Source organism: Eurosta solidaginis, chromosome 2 (genome assembly GCF_040869045.1).
Source record: "Eurosta solidaginis isolate ZX-2024a chromosome 2, ASM4086904v1, whole genome shotgun sequence".
NCBI classification, from domain to species: Eukaryota; Metazoa; Arthropoda; class Insecta; order Diptera; family Tephritidae; genus Eurosta; species Eurosta solidaginis.
Genome location: NC_090320.1, coordinates 176,317,676 through 176,342,653, shown reverse-complemented (window position 1 = coordinate 176,342,653; position 24,978 = coordinate 176,317,676). Strand labels below are relative to the sequence as shown.

At 43.0% G+C, this 24,978-nt stretch overlaps 1 protein-coding gene across 4 annotated transcripts in view; it reads right to left on the bottom strand.

Moving 5' to 3' along the window:
- LOC137240343 (probable G-protein coupled receptor CG31760) overlaps positions 1 to 24,978 on the bottom strand; it is a 1,391,529-nt gene that overhangs the window by 807,231 nt on the left and 559,320 nt on the right. For all 4 annotated transcript variants that reach the window (XM_067766452.1, XM_067766451.1, XM_067766453.1 and 1 more), the window contains one exon: positions 10,404 to 10,764. In XM_067766452.1, coding sequence (XP_067622553.1) covers positions 10,404 to 10,764 — 361 coding nt within the window. The remainder of the gene's footprint in view (positions 1 to 10,403; positions 10,765 to 24,978) is intronic.

Here is a 24,978-nt window from a genome sequence, read left to right as displayed (position 1 = left end):
TTGGAGTGAATCACATTGTTTATAGGCTACCAACTAAGTTTAAATATAACCTACGCGTTACGCCTTCTTTTACAAATGTGAATACGTAGGCACATATATTTACCAGGTGAGGCTTTGTCCTTCGCAAGAACACTCAAAGTTGTGAAGCAAAAGTTTTCCCCAGACAGTCGAACTAATGACCGTGTGTGCTACTACCCTAACGTAGTGGACAGCCGAACTAGTCTGAAAACTGAAATTACGCGGTCATCCATTCTAAAATATCGTTTTGATTTAACGAAGACTATTGAAATAAATGTTGTGAACACAAACGTCTGCAAACTTTGGTCTACATTTTAAAAATTGTATCCAGGGTCCTTGTAAAATTTTAATTATGTAGATGCGCCGAGGATTATACGATTTTCACCCATGAGTAACGCAATGACGTCCACTTAGACTGCTTATGATTTCGAGGGCGGCATCCTTGGCCGAATAGTAACTCATGCGAGTTTTTGAGGCAAACACCCCGGATCTTTTCGAAATGGCCAAAACTTTAATTTCCTTAAATACATACAAATAAAACCTTTTCTAAATACTATTTTTTTAAATAGAAAAATCAAGCTTTTTAAAGTAAGAACACCGGCCGCCCACGCCGCCGCCGCCGGTATATAATAGAGCCTACGCCGCCGCCGCCGATAAAGTGATCGGCGTAAACCTCTAGTGGAAGCCAAGCCAATTTTCCAAATTTTTCTAAATTTATATTTTAGTTGTAAAGTCAAACCCTATATTAAGTTTAATTTTTTTTGCTTTTTAATTGAAATTTTTTCCCAAACAAGCAGCAAAAGTTGTGAAGCTTCAGAAAAAACGCTCAATACATATATTTTTAACGACTTTTGATTTACGGCTTAGAAAACTTTCAAATTTACTTCTTCTTGGTACCGCAGCCCATTTTCCAAAAATATTTCAAACTCAACCCACGCATTAAGTTTTGTAACCTTATCTATTGGGGTTTCTATTTCCACAGCAATTGTTTCTGCTCGCTTAGAAAAAAATTTCGATTGAAAAGCAAATACAAATTAAACAACTCGTTTGAGAGGAGACAACATTTTCTAGCTTTAGGAAAAAAACCCATATTTTTGGTAATGATCCCTTTTTGTAATTTGTATATCAACTTTTTTAAGTGAGTGTGGTCGCCAAGTGGTTTTGTTATTTTTCGTAAAGTATCAGTCTTATGGCAAGGACAACCCCCATACCAAATTTCAACAATCGGCTTTTTTTTTCTTAAGCTTCAAAATTTCTTCTGCTCGCTGGCAAAAAAATTTCGATTGGAAAACAGAAACAAGTTGAGCGATTTGTTTAATTAATTTTTGCTGTTTTCCATTTTCAATAAGCTTTTATCCTGGGTACAGATGAGCCGGTTTACCAAATTTCGTAATGATATCTCAATTTTTACTTACTATCGTGGTAACGGACGGGCATGGCGAAAGCAAAAGCTTTTTCGATGTTGATAATTTTGATATCAGGAAGTTTATATACATATGTCTTGATTATTTTAGGCCATTACGTACTACCGTTATCCAACTAAAGGTTCCTGCACACGCGACATATAGCGACAAAATATTCTTTGCATGTATTCTTATGGAGCCATGCACACCTAGCGACAGTCGTACGACACGACACGACCAAGTTGACCAACTAGGCAAGGTTAGGTTAGGTTGAACTGGCCGATCCATGAGGCCTGTTGTTGTTGTTGTACCAATGCTCGCCCCACCTAATAGCTGCGACCAATCACAAATTGTCATCAATATCCTCTAACGGGAGTCCAAGGAAACTAGGCGTTTCAACAGGGGTGGAGCATAAGGAAAGGGGTGTTAGAGGCGTTGGTTCACATTACAATTGAAGAGATGGTTGGTGTCATGTGGGGACACATTGCAAGCGGGGCATACATTTTGTATGTCGGGGTTGATTCTGGATAGGTAAGAGTTTAACCTGTTAGAAGCTGAGCAAGAGTGACACGCGTTTCCCTGGATAATTTACTTTAAGTACTGTATTCACCGGGCAATTCCCGGCATAAAGGTCCGACGCCTGTTTATGGAGTTCACCAAGGACCTGCTTGTGTTTTTTACTTCATACGGCTGGGTTCTCAGGTGCCGTATTTCCTCAAAATGCTTACGGAAATGACTCCTTAAGCCCCTAGGCGGTGCTGGTTCATCAATCAGATGTCTGTTGGGATGCCCAGGTTTCTGGGTATTCAACAGGAACTGTTTGGTCAATCTCATTTCTCTCCCTGATGGGGAGTATTCTCGCCGCATTATGCAGATGGTGTTCTGGGGACATAAGAAGATAGCCCGTGGCGATTCTGAGAGCAGTATTTTGGCAGACCTGTAGTTTATTCCAGGGGGTGATTTTTAGGCTTGGCGACCATATGGGTGACGCGTAGCACGTAATCGGCTGGCTAAATGCTTTGTATGTAGTCATGAGCGTTTCTTTATCTTTTCCCCAGGTACTGCCATCGAGGGATTTGAGGATTTTGTTACGGCTTTGAATTCTCGGAACAATTGCGGCTGCGAGCTCACCAAAATGTAGATCCTGATCAAACGTCACACCCAAGATTTTGGGGTGTAGGACAGTCGGTGGCGTAGTGCCATCGACGTGGATGTTCAAAATGGTCGACATTTGGGACGTCCATGTTGTAAATAAGGTCGCGGAAGATTTAGTCGGTGATAATGCCAGGTTTCGCGAGGCGAAAAAACTGGAGAGATCAGGGAGGTAGCCGTTTATTTTATTGCATAGCGCATCGATCTTTGGGCCTGGGCCTGTGGCCATTATTGTGCAGTCATCGGCGTAGGAAACGATTGTAACTCCTTCCGGTGGTGAAGGTAGCTTAGACATGTAGAAATTAAACAAAAGTGGGGATAGGACACCACCCTGTGGCACCTCTTGTTTAATTCTCCTTGGTTTTGATGTTTCGTTTCTAAATTGCACCGATGCCTGCCGACCACCCAGATAATTTGCGGTCCACCTTTTAAGACCTGGGAGGGGGGATGGGTAGACCCTTCCAGGTCTTGCAGTAACGAGCCATGGTTGACCGTATCAAAAGCTTTTGATAGGTCTAGCGCTACGAGTACTGTTCTATGGTGGGGGTATTGATTTAAACCGCAATTTATCTGCGTGATAATGGCATTTAGCGCGGTGGTAGTGCTATGGAGTTTTCTGAAGCCATGCTGATGAGGGGCTAGCTGCTTGGAAATAAGGGAGCAAAATGGCTTGAAGCGTCTTTGCCACTGGCGATAGGAGAGATATCGGACGATACGACTCACCTATGTTAGCTGGTTTCCCAGGCTTTAGTAGCGGGACCACCTTGGCCATTTTCCATTTCTCGGGTATGACAAAGATGGAAAGAGACAGGCTGAAGACATGCGCTAAATATTTGAAACCCTCTTTCCCTAGGCTTTTAAGCATCGGCATGGCTAAGCCGTCTGGGCCCACTGCTTTGGATGGTTTAGCACGACCAATGGCGTCCTCAACCTCTTTAGCGGTGATGGTGATTGGTGACGCGCTGAATTTGTGTTTATGTGCGTGTCTATTGGCTCTCCGTCTATCTTTGTCGACCGTAGGATGCATTATATATTGTTGGCAGAAAGCGCTCGCGCATTTTTTCGCGTCCGACAGCACTTTGTCGCCAAAGGCGATGGAAACTTTGTTTTTGTGCTTAGTCGTATTCGATAGGGACTTTACGGTGGACCAAAGTTTACCCACACCGGTAGAGAGGTTACAACCTCTTAGGTGCTCCTCCCATTTCGCCCGCTTTTGTTCATCCACAAGCAATCTGATGCGTTGGTTTGTATCCCTTATTTGGGGGTCGCCTGGATCAAGCTGTCTTATAAGGTCACGTTCTCTCGCTAAGTTTGCGGCCTCCGCCGGGAAGTGGGGCCGGATTTCGGGAATTCTCCCGGCGGGAATGAAATGTGCCGAGGCGGATTCAATGACCTTGAATGCCATAGATCATGATGGGCATTGAAATCGCCTAATATAATGCGATTGTTGCCAGTGAGTAAGGCCCTGATATTAGGGTGGTATCCACTGGGGCAACAGGTGGCAGGAGGGATGTAGATGTTGATGATTTCTAGGTTTGCATCGCCTGACCGGACAGATAGGCCTTGACGTTCTAAGACATTGTCTCTGCGCTCGATGCCAGGATCAAATATATAATATTGCACAGAGTGGTGTATGATAAACGCGAGACCGCCTCCATTTCCGCTATCGCGGTCTTTCCTGTGGACAATATACCCAGAGCAGGTCTGCAATGCAGATCTTGCTGTGAGTTTAGTCTCTTGAATCGCAGCAATGCGGATGTTGTGCCGCTTCATGAAATTAACTATCTCCGTAATCTTCCCAGTTAGTCCATTACAGTTTAAATGCAGAATTCTGAAGTGCATAAGGGGAGACGCCGCTACTCTAGGGGTAAGTGACGGGTGACTACGCCTGGGTTGTGGAAGGCCAGGACGCAATTGCTGTTGTGGCCCTGGGACTGGGTGTCCTTGGGCAAGCATTGGGGTACCTGGATGATTTGGGTTTGCGACCTGGCAACATGGCGCGATGAAATCCGTCGGGGGGTTGCCGTCGCGGAGACCGGAACATCTAGGAAAGTGGAACCACCCAAGGCAGGAGCTGCATTGGGCGGATGTCGCAAACCTATATATTCTGTGCTGGCAGACGGTGCAAACGGAGGTAGGGACTAAGAGTCTGTTTCCGTGACCTGTACGATTGCTGTCGGAAAAGAGGGCGGGAGAAGACGAGGGCAAGGGCTGATGCTCAGCATTGCTACCAACTCTACTACGAAGGTAGTAGTTATGAGTGGTATCAGCTGTTTGAGTTGTTGGCGCCGTGGGGCGCGAGCAGCAGCGGGTACTTGTTGTGGCTTGCTGAGCAGCGGGGCTGCTGGAAGGTAGTGGGGGGCGCTTAGGCGTAGACTACGGGACGCCCTTGGGCGTGAACAGCAAGGAGCCACAAAAGATTTATAAAAGTTACGTGGACGTCGGGTTTTGGGATCAAGCCCAGAAAAACCTGTCCGATGCAACCATCCCTTGCACGAGACACACTGAACAGAGTATGACCGTCCTAAAAAGATTCTTTTCCGGCAGATGCAGCAAAACCATTTCTCAGGACCGGGGTCAGGAGACGGCCCGGATTGGATTCGATGCCTTCCCGGAGTAAGAGAATATGGAGCAGTCCTGCTCCAAGGAGCTGCTGGGAGGATGACAACTTGTGGGAGGGACGAAACAAATTAAATGGGGTCACACTGAAATGACAGTCCTTGGTCGGGAAAAATCCTGAGTCGCTCCGGTACATATAACCGACTGCCTTGAGAAGCGTCCATGAGAACCTCACATAGACTGATTGAGTCCGTAATATTACCAGAAGTTTGTTTTAACGACCAAACCGAAAAAACCTATCAAAAACCAGGACCTATGTTATAAAATAACTCCGTGCTCTTGGCAAATACTAGAAGCTTCCTAGGACTTAAGCCACTTGCTGCTTCTAGATCTGACAGCTGTATCACTCCTAAAGGTAGGAGTCTTAGCCTGGCAAGAGCAGGGCACGAGCACAGAACGTGCTCGATCGTTTCCTCCTCCAACCCGCACTCCCTACATCTGCTATCACTGACCAAGCCTAATTTAAAGGCATGTGACGCCAGAAGGGAATGTCCAGTCAGAATACCCGTCATGAGTCTACAGTCCTTTTTTTTTTAATGATAGAAGGAACTGTGTTAGTCTAAGGTTGTAAGACCTACACATAATTTTCGACACTTTACAGTCCCGCGCTTGAACCCACGCCTTTCCCGCTTGGTCGATCATGTGCACCTCTCACCTTCGCTTAATCTCGCCCAATCTAATTGGGACGTCTACGGAGCAAACTTCAATGTATGCGCCCTTTTTAGCTAGTTCGTCCGCCTTTTCATTCTCATCTAGACCCATATGCCCTGGGTCCCAATATAAGTGTATGCTTCTCCCTATCCCGATTCTCTCCAGAGACTGCTTACACTCTAACACGCATTTAGATGCTGCGCTATACGAGATTATTGCCTTAATTGCTGCTTAACTGTCAATATAAAAGTTAACACGGTTTCAGCTTAAGCTATTCTCTTCCAGGGTTTCTACTGCTTTGGTTAAGGCTAACATTTCCGCTTGGAAACGCTACAGTAATTCGGAAGCCTGTAAGATCTGCTTATTTCTGGATCAGCGCAGTATACCGCAGTCCCTACTCCTTCCACTACTTTGGAACCATCGGTGTACACATGTATCTCCTCGTCCGCCATTTGCGCACCCTTGTGCCAACCGTCCACCTCAATTGTGGCCTTAAGGTCTCCCCAGATGCTCAGATAAGGAATCAGGTAGTCTCTGTTCATCTTGTGATTGATGACGCTATACTACTATGGCCATATGGTCGGCGCTCAAGCTGCCCCGAAGCACCGAGCCTGGTTGCGGTCGTTAATGCTTTGTTCTTTGCTACCAGGTCTACAGGCGTAATGTGCAGAATGGCATACAGTGCAGCCGTCGGGGTTGTTTTCAGGGTTCTCGTAATGCTAAGCATCGATAGTCTGCATACCCCCTCTAATTTTTTGAGGTATGTTGTTTTTTGTGTGGCTTTCCACCAAACAAGAACTACATAGTAGAGAATAGGGCTTACAATCGCTGTAAAAATCCAGCGATAAAGAGAGGGCGATAGGCCCCACGTACACCCCAGCATTCTTGTACATGCATAGGGTGCCGCTGAGGCCTTCTTGACCCTCTCCTCCACGTTAAGCTTCCATGACAGCTTACTGTCTAGGATGATTCCTAGATATTTTGTGCAAGGTTTCTCCTGTAAGGTCACCCCTCCTAACTTAGGCCTGGTCCAATTTGGGACCTTGTACCTCTTTGTAAACAAGACCATATCCGTCTTCTCCGCATTGACTTTCAACTCGCCATTAGATGCCCAGGTATGAACATCCCGAAGCGCCCGATCCATCAAAGAACTAATCGTTGGAAGGCACTTTCCACTTATGACAATTGCAACGTCATCTGCGTAAGCCGTAAGTTTTAAGGGTCCCTCATCGAATTGCCTGAGCAGTTGGTTGATGACCAGCGTCCACAGCAGAGATGATGGTAAGCTAATGGGTCTATAGTCTTTGGGATACACGTGACAGATCTTCCCCGCCTTTGGTAGAAAAGCTACACGAGCAGTTTTCCAAGAGTGCGGTACATGATTCAGTCTTATGCACCCATCGAATATTATTTTAAGCCATTCCACGACCGCCCTACTTGAGACTTGTAGCATGGCCGGGAATATACCATCTGGGCCCGGCGATTTAAACTTAGAAAACGTCTTCACTGCCCACTCGATCTTGGTATCGGTCACCAAGCCCGGCACCACTAGCTCCGTGATCGAAGTGTGAGTGATGTCTGCTGGCTCTTCTAAACCGTCTCCCGATGGGAAATGTGTATCGAGAAGCACCTCAAGGGATTCCTCACTATTACGTGACCATTCCCCGTTCTCTTTCTTTATTAGTCCCTGGACTATGTTTCCCCTTGATAGGACTTTTTTGAACCGTGCTGTTTCGCTGGAGCACTCTATGTCTGTACACAAACTTTTCCATGAGTTTCTCTTCGCCCTGGTAATTTCACGCTTGTATATTCTCAGTAGATCCCTATACTCGTCCCGACACGCTTCACTTTGCGCGGTCTTTGCTAGCTTAAACATTTCTTTTACCTGTCTTCTTAGAAGACTCAGCTCATTGCTCCACCATGGCGGCTTTGCTTTTCCTCTGAATCTTCTTAGAGGGCAAGCTTTGTTATAGGCAGCCATAAGCGTCCTTGTTAAGAATTCATTCGACTCCTCCAGTTCCTCTACATTAGCAACCTCTTTGGGTTGTCCCAGTTTTGTTTCTACATGTTTCTGGAATTGTGTCCAGTTCGTTGACCTAGGGTTTCTTAAGGTTCCTCCCTTCTCTACCCTCTTTCGGGGGATGCTGAAGCTGATATACGCATGGTCGGAGAAGGATGGTCTATCAAGAACCATCCAGTCATACCTTGATATATGACGCTCGGAGCTCAATGTAATATCCAAAACATTACTGGATGTTGGACCAATGTATGCAGGGACATTTCCCCTGTTGGCAATCTGCAAATTGGTTTGCAGGATGTAAAAAAATAGACGAATTGTGGTGCGCATTTGCATCTGCGCGTATGACCGCGTAGCCTCTTACACTCCATCGGTGAAACCTCCGCAGCATGGGCCATGTAGCAGGACGCCAGGATAAATGCCTGCTTATTCTTTTGCTCAACGGCCACCGCTACGAGATCCTCAGTGGTGTAATTAGGCAGCATATATGAATGCAGCTGTTTCCTTACCATTACTGCAGCTCGCACCCGTCCTTGGTTTTCGCGTAGTAAACGCCAAACCTGTGCGCGCTAAGTCCAGAAACCTTTCCTCCCGATGAGAGCCACGGCTCCTGGATCAGCGCGACCTCAAACGAACCCTCCTCAAGGGTTAGGAGGAGTTCTCTCGACGCCACTTTACTGTGTTGGAGGTTTATCTGTAGGACTCGCAACACCATTGGGCTGTTTGTCCCCCTCCAGCACCTTCTTGTTGACGTCGTCGTCCTCCCCTTGCCCTTTTGGTTTATAGTATTCGAGGCCCCCTTCAGCCTCTCGTGACTGTTGTGCCGGGTGTTCCTCTGTGCGAGTCACAGCACCATTTAGCGGTTGGTCCTCGTCTAGCACGTTCGTGGTGATATCGGGGACCACCACCTATTTTTTTCCCTTAGGCTTTTGAGGTCCTTTTCGACTTCGCCCACCTCTAGTTTTTATCCGCGGGACTTCTTTTCCTAAGTCGCATGTAAATTTTGCCAGTGCCAAAGGACATTTTGCCAAGCTGCGTGTACAAAATATCCTCCGCCTGCTTGTTTATTTGGAAGATGTAGAACTGACCATCCTCGGTAGGCAGAGATACAGTAAGTACCTTCCAATCCTGTGTCGGTATCTTCGGATTCTGATTCTGCAGAAGTCGCAGTGTATCCTCCGACTTCATCACGCATGGTATCCATACCTTAACTTTTGGTACCGTGGTGATTTGCGCTTTATCCACCACCTCAAACCGCGCGTTCGTGCCTTGCCTTTGGAGGTTTGGAACCACTTCCTCCAGCCACCGCAAGCTCTCGATGTTGTCGCACACTATCATCTTCACACCATTATACCATCCCCCCGAATCATAGGTTGGAAGGGGCTTACTTGGTTGTTCCCGCATCATTTTAATCATTAAGCTCATAAGCTGCATTTCCACAGATCTCCACCCTTCAGTAGTCATTTTTCCGCAAGGACTGCTACGATCAACCAGCGCAACAGTCAGTGACTGCGTTGCCACATCACTCATCTTCGCGGGAAAAGCAGGAGTCTTAGTGTTATCTCCCTTTGGCACCTCCGAGAAAGTCGGAGTCTTAGCGTTAACTCCCTTTAGCGCCTCCGAGAAAGCCGGAGTCTTAGCGTTATCTCCCTATGGCTTATCTCCTACTTCCGTAGTTGGAACTACTCTCTGACTCGCAGCTTTCGAGGTAGTTGCTACCTCGCTATTGGAGCCTATCTGTCTTACAGCTTTGGGCCTACTTGTCTTGCCTATGCGACGGCCCTGCTTCGCGGCTATAGGACTGGGTCCTTTCTGCCTCTTGAAAGCAGGCTTGTCGCCTTCCGCCGAACATTGCCTCTTCATTCTGCCATTCGACGCTTCTTCCTCCTCGTACCGATTGCAGAACCGAGGGTTTCTTGCAGCAAACCTTTTGAACTACCTTCGACCTACTTCTAGCGCTTCATGGGCCCATTCCAAGCGCTCGATCTCCACTTCTGTTGGGTCGACCACTGCTCCCAAGCGTTGTACAATTCTTAGTGCTGCACGGTACTGCGAGAGAGCTCTTTTACTTCCACTGCTCCGTACCCTTCCCCACTCTTCTACTCCGTTTTCATTTATGTGCTTCTCCAACACGGAGTTCATTGAATCAGCACTACTCTCGCTCCCCGAGTCCGACGCATCACTTAATTCGTATTTGTCGTCCTTGGATTGCGGCTCAGTCCTCCTCCTTACATCGTCCTTATTACAATCAGGTAATGAGTCGTTCATCTTGGTCGTACGACCACCTGCCCGACAAGGCGGGCTCAGCGGTCCAGTATTATATACGGGGAAAGAACCGTCCGCCACAGCAGCGTCCCTTACTGTGGTAAGGCCATAAATACTTCCCGAGGTGGCCCGGTATCGGGAAGGCAAAAATGCCGCGAATATTTTGTCGGAACGTGTCGCTACATGTCGCGTCGTATAATGTGCATGAACCTTAAAGCACACTGAGCTGCTGGTTTAGCCAAATGCTAAGCATAAAAAATTTACATATATTTACTTACTTTCATGGTATTACGATGACATTTGTGTGAACCGTGGAAGGCCTGTAGGTTCAAAATAGATTCTGCTATAAGCCCTTCACTAATATGCAGTCGTCTTAAATGTAAGTGTTGATCACTTAAACGGTGTATAGGGTCTTCACACTGGTTAACTCTTAGGCCTGTCACATCGATGTCAATGCTAATAAAGCCTAGTAAGCCGTGTCGCCCACTCGGTGGTATGGCGATACTGTAAGAGATTATCCATTTGCTGAATGTGCAGGAGAAATAAGGAAACGTCCACCATCCATTGTTGTGTTTGTTCGGTGGGCGTGGAACAAATTTCGGCGAATGTGAAGAAGGTGATATATTTTCATCTTGAAACCTGTAATAAAGAAAATATGTTCATAATACCTACATATATGACACTACTTTATTTTTGCTTGGATTCCAAGCTTAAAATACTGACGAATCTTTATCGGAAAGTCAAATGCAAAAACAATTTCCAACGAGAGCAAGGGAGACCAAACAATATTGCACACAAAAGGAATATGTTTGCCATGTTATTGTTTTTTTTTTCATTTCATTTTTCACCAAATTTTTTCACAATAAACCAAAGAGGATAAATTGATAAAATTATGAAAACATACCGAAAAAATATTGCACAATTGTTTGGTTGTTTTTTTCACAACAACGTTAATTTTCGTTACATATTTCCGCAAAAATTATCAAAATGAAAATCAAATTTTCATTTGTCAGAAAAAATTAACCCTACGGTTAGCGGTGAATTAATCGATCTTTTTTTAGAAATGTAGAATCGATTTTTTTTTAAATCGTTCGATTCTTTAGTCATCGAAATTTTCATCACTATCTACTTTACGGATGCTTGAGGAAATACATATTCTGTAATTTTTGTTTTTATAAATTTAGCTTTATTATATTTGTGTCTTCGAGAGAAAGGAGAAAGATGAAGAAATTTCTCCGCACTTCTGGTAAGCAATATATTGAACATGTGTTTATCCATTTTGTGGTATGATATTGCGTTCAGTACGAAATTAATACCACAGTTTTAGATTCTAGTAAACCAATTGAAAGTGACTGAAGGGGAATTCAATCTTATAAGTAATCCAAACATTCGCAGATCTGTCGTCTGGAAGTATTTTAGTCAAGTGCAGGGCCATTCTGCGAAATGCAAATAGTACAGAAAAAAATGCAAAATAGGTGGAAACACAACCAATTTGTTAAATCACTTGAAGCGGTCACATCCAACGTTGATGGAAATGTCTTCATCAACAGCTCTTATAGAATCCTTTTTTGAACCTAATAACAACAACATAAGGAAGTCTCAGTCTGTAGATGAGGTCCTCATGGACCGGCCAGTTCAACCTGTAGATGAGCGAAAAAAACAACCTGATTGTGCTTTGCCTAGAATGATTGCCAGAGATATGCTACCCTTTAGGATTGTCGAAGATAACATATTCAGATCTTTTATACAATGCTTGGATTCTCGGCACATTTTGCCTTAACGAGTAACATTAAGAAACACACTTTTAACAAATATATAAAATCAATACTTTTATGATATAGACAGCAGCAAACGCGAAAACAGAAGTGTCAATTTTTATGAAATTTCGTCACTTAAATTACTTATTCCTTTTTATTTTCAATAAGCTAAGAAAACACTTCCATAAAACTTTTAACTGAAACTACACAAACCATGACTCAAATTTCCGTATGTTGTTAATTGAAAGTTCCGTATACCACATTATTTAAAAAGCTGCAAACGTATACTGAGAACATGTTTCCTTACGTATGTAATAAATACTTCCTTTTTATATGACGCTGAACATAGATCGATTCTAATGCCGTAAACGAAGCGAGAACATTATACATATTGTAATAATAAGTATTAAAGAAGAAAGTGTATTGGTTAATGTTCCCAAGGTTGGTTTCCCTACATTTTGAAATAAAAGATTCAAAAAAAGCGCAAAAAGTATGACTTTTCGGCAAAGGCTATACTAATTATCTCACTCCCATGAAAAGATCAAGTTTTGATGTTTCCAATTTTGTCGGCAGGAAACGAAACGAGAGAGAAATTGTCCACCTCTATTTGTCGGGAAAATCGTGCAAATGGTTAAGTACGTAAACAAGAACATTGTTACAAAGAATAAGCAAAATTTTAATAAACTTTGTTTGGTTCGATTTAATCGATTAAATCGTTTTTTTTTTTAGAATCGGATCGAAAAAACCGATTATTAAAAAAAATCGAATCGAATCCAGCTCTACGGTGAATAAATTCAACACATCTTAGCATTGTCGCCTGGCCAGACGAAATTTTACACTTTAAACTTTATCCACAAATATTTGAATTTTTATTTAAATTTTGAAGAAAACTCGTCGCACACTGTGATAAGTTTGAATTTTTATTGATAAATTTTAAAATGAAGTCGATCTATGTTGTTTTATAGGCTTAACAACTAATGAAGGCTAAGTTCGGGTGTAACCGAACATTACATACTCAGCTGAGAGCTTTGCAGACAAAAAAACGGAAAATAACCATGTAGGAAAATGAACCAGGGTAACCCTGGAATGTGTTTGTATGACAAGGGTATCAAATGGAAGGTATTAAAGAGTATTTTAGAAGGGAGTGGACCATAGTTCTATAGGTGGACGCCTTTTCGAGATATCGCAATAAAGGTGGACCACGGGTGACTCTAGAATGTGTTTGTAAGATATGGGCATCAAATTAAAGGTATTAATGAGGGTTTCAAAAGAGAGTGGCCCTTAGTTGTATATGTGAAGGCGTTTTCGAGATATCGACCAAAATGTTGACCAGGGTGACCCAGAACGTCATCTGTCGGGTACCACTAATTTATTTATATATATAATACCACAAAGAGTATTCCTGCCATGATTCCAAGGGTTTTCGATTTCGCCCTGCAGAACGTTTTCATTTTCTTCTACTTAATATTGTAGATGTCATACCCATTTTACAAAGTTTTTTCCAAAGTTATATTTTGCGTCAAAAAACCAATCCAATCACCACGTTTCATCCCTTTTTTCATATTTGGTATAGAATTATGGCACCTTTTTCATTTTTCGAAATTTTCGATATCGAAAAAGTGGGCGCGGTCATAGTCGGATTTCACCCATTTTTAATACCAAGATAAAGTGAGATCAGATAAGTACGTGAACTAAGTTTAGTAAAGATATATCGATTTTTGCTCCAGTTATCGTGTTAACGGCCGAGCGGAAGGTCGGACGGTCGACTGTGTATAAAAACTGGGCGTGGTTATCGTCAGATTTCGTTCATTTTAAATAGCGATCTGATTACAACTTGTACAAAATATTGTTTTTCTTGTTCGTCATTTGTAAGTATCCTATTATATTCTTCCATAAGCTTCACTCCCCGTTCTGCTGTGTCGTTAACTACTTTTATATTTATAACAGTATCCTTAGCTTTTTTATAGGTTCTTGTATCCCGCAGTATAGTAGATCTACCTCCATAAATTGAGATGATATTCCAATCCGACCAAAAAAATCAATTGTATTTCCTGTTACAAAATCGTGTAGTTCTTTTTCTATGAATTTATTGATTTCACTGGGCCTTAAGTGTAACCTCTTTAAATTTTCTGTTTCCTTGTTGTTGTTGCTGTAGCGATAAAGTTGCTCCCCGAAGGCTTTGTGGAGTGTTATCGATGTGATGGTCCTTTTCCGAATACAGATCCGGTACGCTCCGGTACCACAGCACCATTAAGGTGCTAGCCCGACCATCTCGGGAACGATTTATGTGGCCACATTAAACCTTCAGGCCATCACCTCCCTCCCCAACCCCAAGTTCCATGAGGAGATTAGGGTCTCCAGAGCCTCGTCTGTTAGTGAAACAGGAATCGCCGCGGATAGGTGAGGTTGACAATTGAGTTTGGAGAAGCTAGATATTGCGCTGGCAACCTGAAGGGTTGCGCTACACAGCTCCTTGAATCTGGTATTTTAGTCACCTCTTACGACAGGCATACCTACCGCGGGTATATTCTGACCCCCTAACCCGCTGTTTCCTTGTCTCAGTTGTCTATGCTTTTGATTTTTTCCACAATCTTTTTCTTCATGGTACAAGAGACGTCATCATCGACAATGCCAATGCAATACATTCTTCAGACAGGTACCATAGGTGGTTACAAAACTTTTCTATTGCAATGTCAGATATTTTTTTATTAGCATTTCTGTATTTATAAATTTCTTTTATAAAAGTTAAGTCTTGAAGAGGTGCTCTATGAGGATTGGTACAGTAAAACCAAAGCTTAGCATAGAGTTGTATAATAAACGCGCATATACTTAAGTATTTAAGCAACTGCTATCGAATTCTCTGCATACTTCGTCAGTTTAAACTGTTCACGAAATAAATAGATTTTTAAGCAATACAATGCCTTAGACATCCACCGAGCATGATGAGTGGGCTTTGGTACACGAAACTTTATGCCATCACTTGCTCCTAGACATACAGACGTTAATTCCAATAATTCCCTATAGTCATCTCTTCTATTTTCTTTTTCAACTATTCCTTAGAGGGTTTTTTAAAATAGTATCTTTGGTATCGCTTGATAGTAATTTCAATTCGTTATTTTGTAGCAAATCCCTAAAACTATTTTTGTCGATGTTTTTGCAATTTTCTTGAAATCGCCGAAATAACTGGGCGTCCTTACTAGTATTTACTGGAAAATAACTCTCAGCAGAACTTCATAAAAATGATGACGACAAGGTAGATACAAAAGTTTTCGCTCAAGTTTTTTTCTAATAACGTTGCAGCTCCTTTTATAACGCCTGTGTTAACCGATATCGTATCAAAACAACAGGCCACAATATCATCCTTCAGATCCCATTCAAATAACAGTTCATACAACGTATCAGCTACTTCCGAGCCTGTTGCAGCATACAATTTTGGAGCTCCTATTAACTGTTCCCCATTCCTGTAAGTAACAACGACTGGAAGTCGTTTCACCATTTCACGACCTGTTATTTCTGGAAGTGGTTTTCCATCCCAATGCAAAGAGGCAATTTATCCATTTAAAAAAACAAAATAATATTCAAAAATTGTTCATTCAAGAGCAGTATTGTTTTAATAAGAAAACATCAACGTTTGTAGTTGTTTGCAATTTTAAAATATATATTTTCATTTCTTTATACTTTTTTTAAATTTCTTTCGACATGCTTTTTGCAAGAACAAGTTGCAGCGCAGGCTTAAATTTGTTGTGACATCACGCATTTCGCAAGAAAATTAAAAAAAAAATACATGTGTATACTTTTTTAAATAAAAAAACTTCAAGTTTGGCTTCAAGGGATATATGTATTTGTGTATAAAAAAGTTTATTTGAGCGTTTTTTACCAGAATACCACGATTCACTGATAAACACATTTGCACAAACTTAATTTACTTTTCATATTTGTTTGTCGAAAGCAATATATATTTTGCCCTGTAACTCTGTTACTGATCGATTTTGAAGATTGTGGCCATTAAAAAAATACAGATCTGATTGCGTTATGGAAAAGCAGTAAATTTCCGTAGGGCTTAGAAATATGGAAGCCTGAAACACGAAATAGTATAAATTCGTAATTTTCAGGATTTCAAGCCCTTTGCGGCACCTCTAAATCTTTTTTTATTGTCCTAAAACTTGGTATATATTCGTTTTTAAGCTATTCGCATATTTTTAGGGGGTGATATCAAGAATCGAACCATTTTTCCCTCCATACAACGAAGAGCCACCCTAATGTGCATACACATGTTTGCTAACAACGCGTCGTTCATTCTACCAGCGCTGGAGGTAGCAGAGCAGTTTTTCTGTGGCTGAGTAACCACACGGTGCACTTTGTGAGAATTCTGTGCATTATTAGCGTAATAAAAACTTGAAGTGAAAAATGTTGGCTATTATAAATATTAATATATTTATTTATATATATACTAGAAGACCCGGCAGACGTTGTCCTGCCCTAAATATGGCCAATCTGCATACATTTTAATAAGCTTTTTCCGTCTGACTCTGCCCTCCCCCCCTCTTCACCCTTTCCTAATCCTTTTATTCACTCCTTTCGCTTCATCTATCTCCATCTTCGTCTCATTCTATCTCTTTTTCAATCTCCTTCTCTCTTTTCTCTTCATTTGGTATCCATATTCTATAAACACATTCTAGGGGTACCCGGGTCCACGTTTTGGCCTATATCTCGAGACCCTAGTCACCCAGGGTTATGAAAATTACCCTGTAATAAAGCACTCATCAACAGCTTTCATTTGATATCCACATTCTATAAACACATTCTAGGTGTACCCAGGTCCACGCTTTGGCCTATATCGAGACCCTAGTCGCCCAGGGGTATGAAAATTACCCTATACTAAAGCACTCATCAACAGCTTTCATTTGATATCAATATTCTATAAACACATTCTAGGGGTACCCGGGTCCACTTTTTGGCCTATAGCTCGAGACCCCAGTCATCCAGGGGTATGCAAATTACCCTCTACTAAAGCACTCTTCCACAGCTTTCATTTGATATCCGTAGTCTATACACACATTCTAGGGGTACCCAGGTCCACGTTTTGGCCTATATATCGAGACCCGAGGCACCCAGGGGTATGAAAATTACCCTCTACTAAAGTACTCATCAACAGCTTTCATTTGATATCCATATTCTATAAACATACTCTAGGGGTACCCGGGTCCACGTTTTGGCCTATATCTCGAGACCCTAGTCACCCAGGGGTATGAAAATTACCCTCTACTAAAGCACTCATCAACAGCTTTCATTTGATATCCATATTCTATAAACACACTCTAGGGTACCCGGGTCCACGTTTTGGCCTATATCTCGAGACCCTAGTCACCCATTCACCTATCCTATATTTAAAGTTAGATCAAACTACACACGGGGTGCAAAACAAATTCAAAATCGGCTCAGTAGTTGTGTTTTTTATATATTAAGATAGGTCTGTGCTGGTGATGAGCTCCACAAAAAAGATTATCAAGATGATTTCCATTATGTGTTGAGTATTATAAATATGTTTATATTATAAATATGTTTATATTGGTCATTTAATTCAAAACTGGGATTGATTAAACAACAAATTACAGAGTGAAATGGCTGAACGTTTTAAATTTATATATGCTCCTGAAAATTTAAGCCGTTAGTTAGTTTCTTTGGGTTGTGGTATTATTCAATTAAATGAGCGGAATACATGCCCTATATTTATAATCGGTGCAAGCCTTTAGCCTTTGAAGAGGATACTAAAAGATGTTTCTGCTGGTAGAGGCATTTTAGAACCCTATGAGGTCAACGGGTATTTAAATAGTAGTCATCGCGATCAAATTATAAACGCTTTTGTGGAGCACGTCGTTGAAAACAATAGAAAAAAATTAAAACCCGTTAACGTCGAACAGTTCCTAAATGACATAGAATCATTTTTTCCCGAGGAAAAATCTTATTTGGTAGTAAAGAAAATTCAATATAATGTCAAACCGGTTAACATGGATGTGTACTAAAAACTTTTCCATTTTAGGACTATAATTACATTCAGCATGCAGGGAAATTTTATTCTAAATATGTACACAAATTATACATCAACGACAAGAGGGCAACCTCAGTCAACACAGTCTTAGGTGATCGGACAGGGGCAAGCACCAGTATGGCGGCGAAGGTAGTTGCGCTGGCAACGGCGAACACTGACACGGCTGCTGATGCTGGGCGCCCGTCTGACGCCGGTATGGCGACTGTTCTCCCCACGGCTGTGACAGGGGTCCCACGATCTGGTCACACTGAGCCAAAGGAGAAAGGAGCCATAATGAAGACATCATCCGGGGGCACGACCGCGAGGGCAACTACGGGTCGGACCCCTTCTCAAGAAGAGTTCCACAAGGGATCGTTCCACAGGAACAAGAGAAGGGCTGCAAAAGTCCTGTCAAGGTATGAGGGTGTTCCGCTGGAAACGCTGTCAGAGAACGCCAGGAATTCGGTGGAAAGGGCGCGGGCTCTACTGCCGAATTTTCGGGGTTCTCTGCCAACAAGCGCAACCCCATATAAGCGTCAAAGGTCCGATGAGGACATCAAACCACCACCGAAAAAGCACCAGAATCACCCCGCGGTAGCCAAACCCAGCTTTGCCGAGGTAGCCAAGGGCCGGATCCTTATAGGAATCCTGGACCGAGGGAATGACCGTGGTGCAATCCCTAAAGACCAGTGGCCGTACGTCCGGAATGAAATCGGTAACGCCGTTCTCGACGTGCTGATGGAGTCCCCGGGTAGTCCGCCGCGAGGTTCTGATGCAGGATGGTACCAGGGCCAAATCAAGGTACTCGCTTGCGAGGACGCAAGGTCTGTTGCGCTGTACAAGGCAGCAGCCGCAAAGCTGGGACAAGTCTATCTCGGGGCGATTATCGAGGTCGTCGCTGGAAGGACATTCCGGCTCGGCCAAGGGCCAGGGCATGGGTTCCAGCGGTTCCAGCAGAACCTGAGAGAATTCTCAGGATGCTGCAACTGATGAACCCGGCTCTCCCAACGCAGGACTGGAGTGTCATCCAAGTCGAGGACGCTGTAGGACCTAGGAGACAGGTCGTGTTAGCCCTGAATAAGGAAGCTCTCGAGCCCCTTAGACGGAGCAAAGTAAGAGTGTTTTACGGCCTCGGCGAGGTCGTAATTCACGTATACCGTGGGGACGCACAGCGCGCATCCCTTTCGAGTGCCTCTTTGGACACGGACATGGAGGCACCCGAAGTGGAAGCGGAAATCTCCGACGCCGAAAGCCTGGTTTCCGCCACGTCAAATTGCGCAGGGGCTCTGGGCAATTTGTCGATGGAGGATGCTCTGCTGGATAGCGACGGAGAGGATCCCAACATCACCGTGATGGAGGCAGGGGAGTCTGAGCAAGCTCATGCTGAGGTTGCTCCAGATAAACCTGCACAAAAGTAAGGCAGCCTCGGCTGCTCTCATCAGTCGCCTTTTAAAGGCGACGTCGAAGTGATCCTTATCCAAGAATCCTGGGTGAACAACTCAAGGATTTGCGGATTGGGGGCCATTGGGTTTAAGCTCATCCGAGCTGCAGATGAAGGTAAAGTGAGAACATGCATTTTAGTAAAGTCTGAGCTAAATATCTTTCTCTTACCTAATTATAGCAATGGTGACGTTACAGCGGCCAGCTTGGCAAGCGGAGACACCCAATTAACGCTAGCCTCCGTTTATATGCCGTACGAAGCAGAGGAACCTCCTCCGCAAAAGAGGGTAAAGGATCTGGTGGGCGACTCAAGCAAAGGCCATCTGCTAATCGGAACAGACGCAAACGCCCACCACGTGCAGTGGGGTAGTTCCGACATAAACACTCGTGGTGAGTCACTTTTTGAGTACCTTTTAACAACTAACCTTGTAGTTTGCAATGTAAGGTAATGAACCAACTTTTATTACTAAAAACCGTAGAGTAAAAAATGGCGTGTTCTTGAGGAACATTCCTTTTCAGACCACCGGTATATTGAAGTAATGTTAGAGTTCTTCGTCGATCAGCCCATTGCGAGACGTAACCCACGTAATACAAACTGGGAACTACATAATGAGCTGTTAGCAAGAGAACTACCAGAACTGCCCCCACAAAGCCCCTCATTAACGATGGAGCTAGAGGGTCTGGTAGAAACCTTCACATCGGCATTCTCAAAAGCCTTAGAACAGGCCTGTCCATTGCCAAAACCGCGCGGTAAGCGTAAACCTCACTGGTGGTCCCATGATCTGGACCTACTTCGTAAATCCTGTAGAGAACAGTTTAACAAAGCCAAATTCTTTGATAACGGGTCACAATGGCTAGAATATAAGGACAAACTAAGGAGCAAGGGGCACGCCCCAGGGTGGTGTCCTTTCCCCTTTACTATGGAACCTAACGGTAAACTCGCTATTAAGAGATACTAGTTGGGGGAGCGGGAAGGTCGTGGCATATGCTGATGACCTAGCGATTATCTACAGAGGCAAGTTTCCTCAAACTTTGTGCGACTTGATGCAGGTAGCATTGCGAGAGGTTTCCATGTGGACTTCCCGATGTGGACTCAGCGTCAACTCCGATAAAGTAGAGCTTGTCTTATATACCATCGTTGAACCTACCAGAACTAAATGGGGTGCGCCTAAGCCTGGCAGATAAAGCCAAATTTCTAGGCGTAGTTTTAGACAAAAAGCTGAACTGGAAGGACAACGTTATCCAGCGACAAAAGAAAGCGTACATTGCATTATATACGTGTAAAAGAGCCATTGGCAAAAAATGGGGACTCACCCCCAACATATGCAGATGGATTTATACCGCGATTATCAGACCCATACTGCTGTATGGGGTAGTCGTATGGTGGCCAGCCTTGAGCAAAGGTAAAGTCCAAAGATCCAGCATGATAAGCATAAGCGGGGCTCTAAGAACAACGCCTAGCGAAGCTCTTCAGGTCATTCTTGACATCTTTCCATTGGATCTGGCTGGTCATCGAGCAGCGGCAACGTCAGCCCTGCGTCTAAGGGAGTTGTCGTGCTGGAACAACAGGACCACAGGACACTCAAGTATACTAAACAAATACATTTTTCTCCCTCCTAGCACGGATCGCCGTGCGACCACAACAGTTGCGGAAACCAACTTTAAGATAAACATACCCAGCAGGGATGACTGGACGTAGTCGGATAAGTGCCTTGCTATGAGCAACAGCATTTCCATATACACGGACGGCTCCAAGCTAAACGGGAGAGTTGGGGGTGGAGTATACTCAGTGGACCTTGACCTCCAGCTCTCATTCAGACTACCCGACCACTGCAGTGTATTCCAGGCAGAAGTTGCAGCCATAATGGAAGCCGCAGCTAGGATAGGGACATACATTGTCGGCAAAGAAATTTTTATCTTCAGCGACAGCCAAGCTGCCATAAAATCTCTGGGCTCCCACTCGTTCAATTCTGAGCTAGCACTAAACTGTCGCCGATCTCTTCAAGAGATGGCTCAACAGAACCGTGTACACCTCACATGGGTCCCTGGACATAGGGATATCGAGGGAAACTGCATTGCAGATGAACTCGCTAGGCAGGGTACAACCAAGCAGGTTCTTCCTGGACAAGAACGCTTAGGTATGCCCCTGTCCACATGCAAGCTAATGCTAAAAGAGCACATCCACCGTCAAGCCGACGAAAGATGGCTACAAACACCGGGATTTCGAACATCGAAAGAAACCTGCCCTAAATGGGATCCTAAAAGGTCCCGTCACGTGTACAACCTAAGAAGGGATACAATTTCCACACTTGTGGGGGCACTAACGGGTCATTGCCTCATAGGTAGGCATGCAGAAAGGCTAGGAGCGCCTTATCGTCGTTGCTGTAGGAGTTGTAAAGAAGATGAGGAGGAGGAAACGGTGGTTCACCTCATTTGCAACTGCCCAGCGCTAAGCGGAGCACGGAAGCGCTTTCTGGGAGCTCCATTTCTTGATACTATGAGTCAGGTTGTGGAGCATGACGTCATGGACCTGGTAGCTTTCATCAGGTCCCCAAAATGGTTCGAAGAGGAAAGGTAACGGTGTTTTTCGTGGTATCACAATGGGCCTAGTACTACTGGCCTAAGTGTGCCCTCGGGCAGCCACCCTAACCTAACCTAACCTATACATCAAAAAAGAGAGAAGTAGTCGGCGCAACTAAAAAAGTCGGTAATGAAATAATATTAATAGACATCAAATACTTTACACATCCAATGCATTTGCATTCAATAATCGGCGACAGAGCTTTTATTAGATATAATAGCATTTAAGCTTATTTTGTGCCTATAACTATAATGTAACTATATGTATATGTACAACCAAAGTTATATTTAATAAAAAGAAGTACCTATAAAACCATAAAAGTCGTTTTATTTAATTCCAGCAAAAGCAAGTTTAAATATTTTTAAATTTAAATATACTATTTTATATTCAAAAAACAATTAAATATGAAAGTTGTTTAATTCAATATTTCGTGTTTGAAAAGGATATGAACATCATCTTATTACACGCAAATATTTCGTATTCAGATCGCTTTCAAAAACTATGTAGAAAAATTTAATATGAAGGTATTCAGTTGAGCTTCAAATATTGCATATTCGGTTCCAATAATTTTGTATTCAATGTCATATCAAAAATGTGCATGTTTGTTATAAATAATTTGCTCTATATAGAGCTGTATATACAGCACTTTCATTGCCGTTTTTATCAAATCATACTTATCTGTTTGTATTTGATTTTACTATTTTTTCCCTTCAGTGTAGTAGCCGTGCAGTTATCCCTTTTTCCATGCGTGTTGAGCGTCGGCAGATTGCCCCTCAAAACAGCTATCTCTCCGCGGGCTACTTTTCGGAGGTATTGGGTGGATTCGTCAAGCATTCAGACTTCACTTCTGTTTTAGCATCGCAGGCGACCAGCAACCACACTCCTCATCAGGTAACTTATTGACTTTGTAACCTAACTTGTAAGCTCAATTGTACTTATTGTCTTTATATAATATATATTTCCCTTTAAATAAATTCACAATACTGCCTTAATCCTTTATTATCTACTCTTTCTTTTCATATTCCAATAAAACCTCTGGGGACTTGCGATACTTTCCCCAAGGGTTTTTCACAGCCAATGAATAGATTAAATTGAATGTCGAGAAGTTTGCGAGCCTTACTAGTAATTCGAGATTCGAGAATCTCACGAGAAGTCGAGACTCGCCAGAAATCTCTTCTCGAACAAGTTGGAGAAATCGTAAGCTCTATTCTATATCCTTTTTGATTTAAAATCCAATTTCAAATCAAAGATACTTTTTATTTTTTACTAGCAGACCCGGCAGACGTTGTCTGCCCTAAATTTGGTCTATCTGCATACATTTTGAAAAGCTTTTTCGGTCTAACTCTGCCCTCGCCCCTCTACACTTTTTCCTAATCTTTGTTTTCACTCCTCCCTCCGTATTTTTCGCTTCATCTATCTCCATCTTCGCCACATTCTATCTCTTTCTCAGTCTCCTTTTCCTTCTCACTTTTCTCTTCTCTCAAGTTTTTCTCATTCTTCTTCATATCTTATTGCTAGTCCCAGAGGGTGGAATGTATTTTGTTTCAGCCCCATTCCGAGTCTCAGTCTCAGTCTAAGTCCCAGTCCTAGTCCTAATCACAGTCCCTGTCCATCTCTGGTCTACTTGCCGGAAAAAAGCATCGTAAATACTAATATAGGCAAATTTATATACCAAATTTCAGGCAAATCGAATAGGATGTATGTAAATAGGTATGTGGGTATTATTAATTCATGTCTTTATTTCGGCTTCGCATGCATATTTATCAGTTTTTCCAGGTTGATGCGACTAAATCGAATATCACAATGAAAACTAAATTAAAGCTCTCAGCAACAGCTTTTATTTGATATCCATAAAACACACACATTCTAGGAGTATTCGGGTCCATGTTTTGACCTATATCTCGAGACCCTAGTCACCCAGCGGTGTAAAACTTACTCTGTACTAAAGCACACATCAACAGTTTCAATTTGATACCCATAATGTAAAAACACATTCTAGGTGTTTCCGGGTCCACGTTTTGGCCTATATCTGGAGAATCTAGGCCCCAATAGGTATGAAAACAACCCTGTACTAAAGCACTTATCAACAGCTTTCATTTGGTATCCATACTGTATGAACAGATTCTAGGGGTGCCCGGGTCCACGTATGAAAACTACCCTGTACCAAAGCACTCATCAACAGCTTTCTTTTGATATCCATATTGTATAAACACATTGTAGGGGTGCCCGGGTCCACGTTTTGGCCTATATCTCGAGACGCTAGTCACCCAGCGGTGTAAATCTTTCTCTGTACTAAAGCACACATGAACAGTTTCAATTTGATATCCATACTTTAAAAACACATCCTATTGTTACCCTGATCAACGTTTTGGCCTATATCTCGAGACCCTAGTCACCAATAGGTATGAAAACTACCCTGTAGTAAAGCACTCATCTACAGCTCATTTGGTATCCATATTGTATAAACATTGTCTCGGGATATCCGGGTCCACGTTTTGACCCAGCGTTATAAAAAATAATCTGTACTAAAGCACACATCAACAGCTTCAATTTAATACCCATAATGTAAAAACACACCCTATTGTTACCCTGATCCACGTTGTTGCCTATATCTCGAGACCCTATCAGCAATAGGTATGAAAACTACCCTGTACCAAAGCACTCAGCTTTCATTTGATATCCATATTGTATAAACTCATTCTAGGGGTGCCCGGGTCCACGTTTTGGCCTATATCTCGAGACCCTAGTCATCAGGGGTTTGAAAAATATCCAGCATCAAAGTACTCATAAACAGCTTCCATTTGATACCCATATTGTACAAACACTTCCTGGAGTTACCCGGGTCCATGTTTTGGCCTATATCTCGAGACCCTAGTCACCCGGTATCAAATTACTCATTATACAAACCTTCCCGTGGAAAAATACATATATATACCAATTTTCATAATAATCGGTCCAGCAGTTTTTGAGTTAATCGATGACATACATACAAACATTCATTTTTATATATATAGACTAACAGACCCATCGGATGTTGTTCTGCCCTA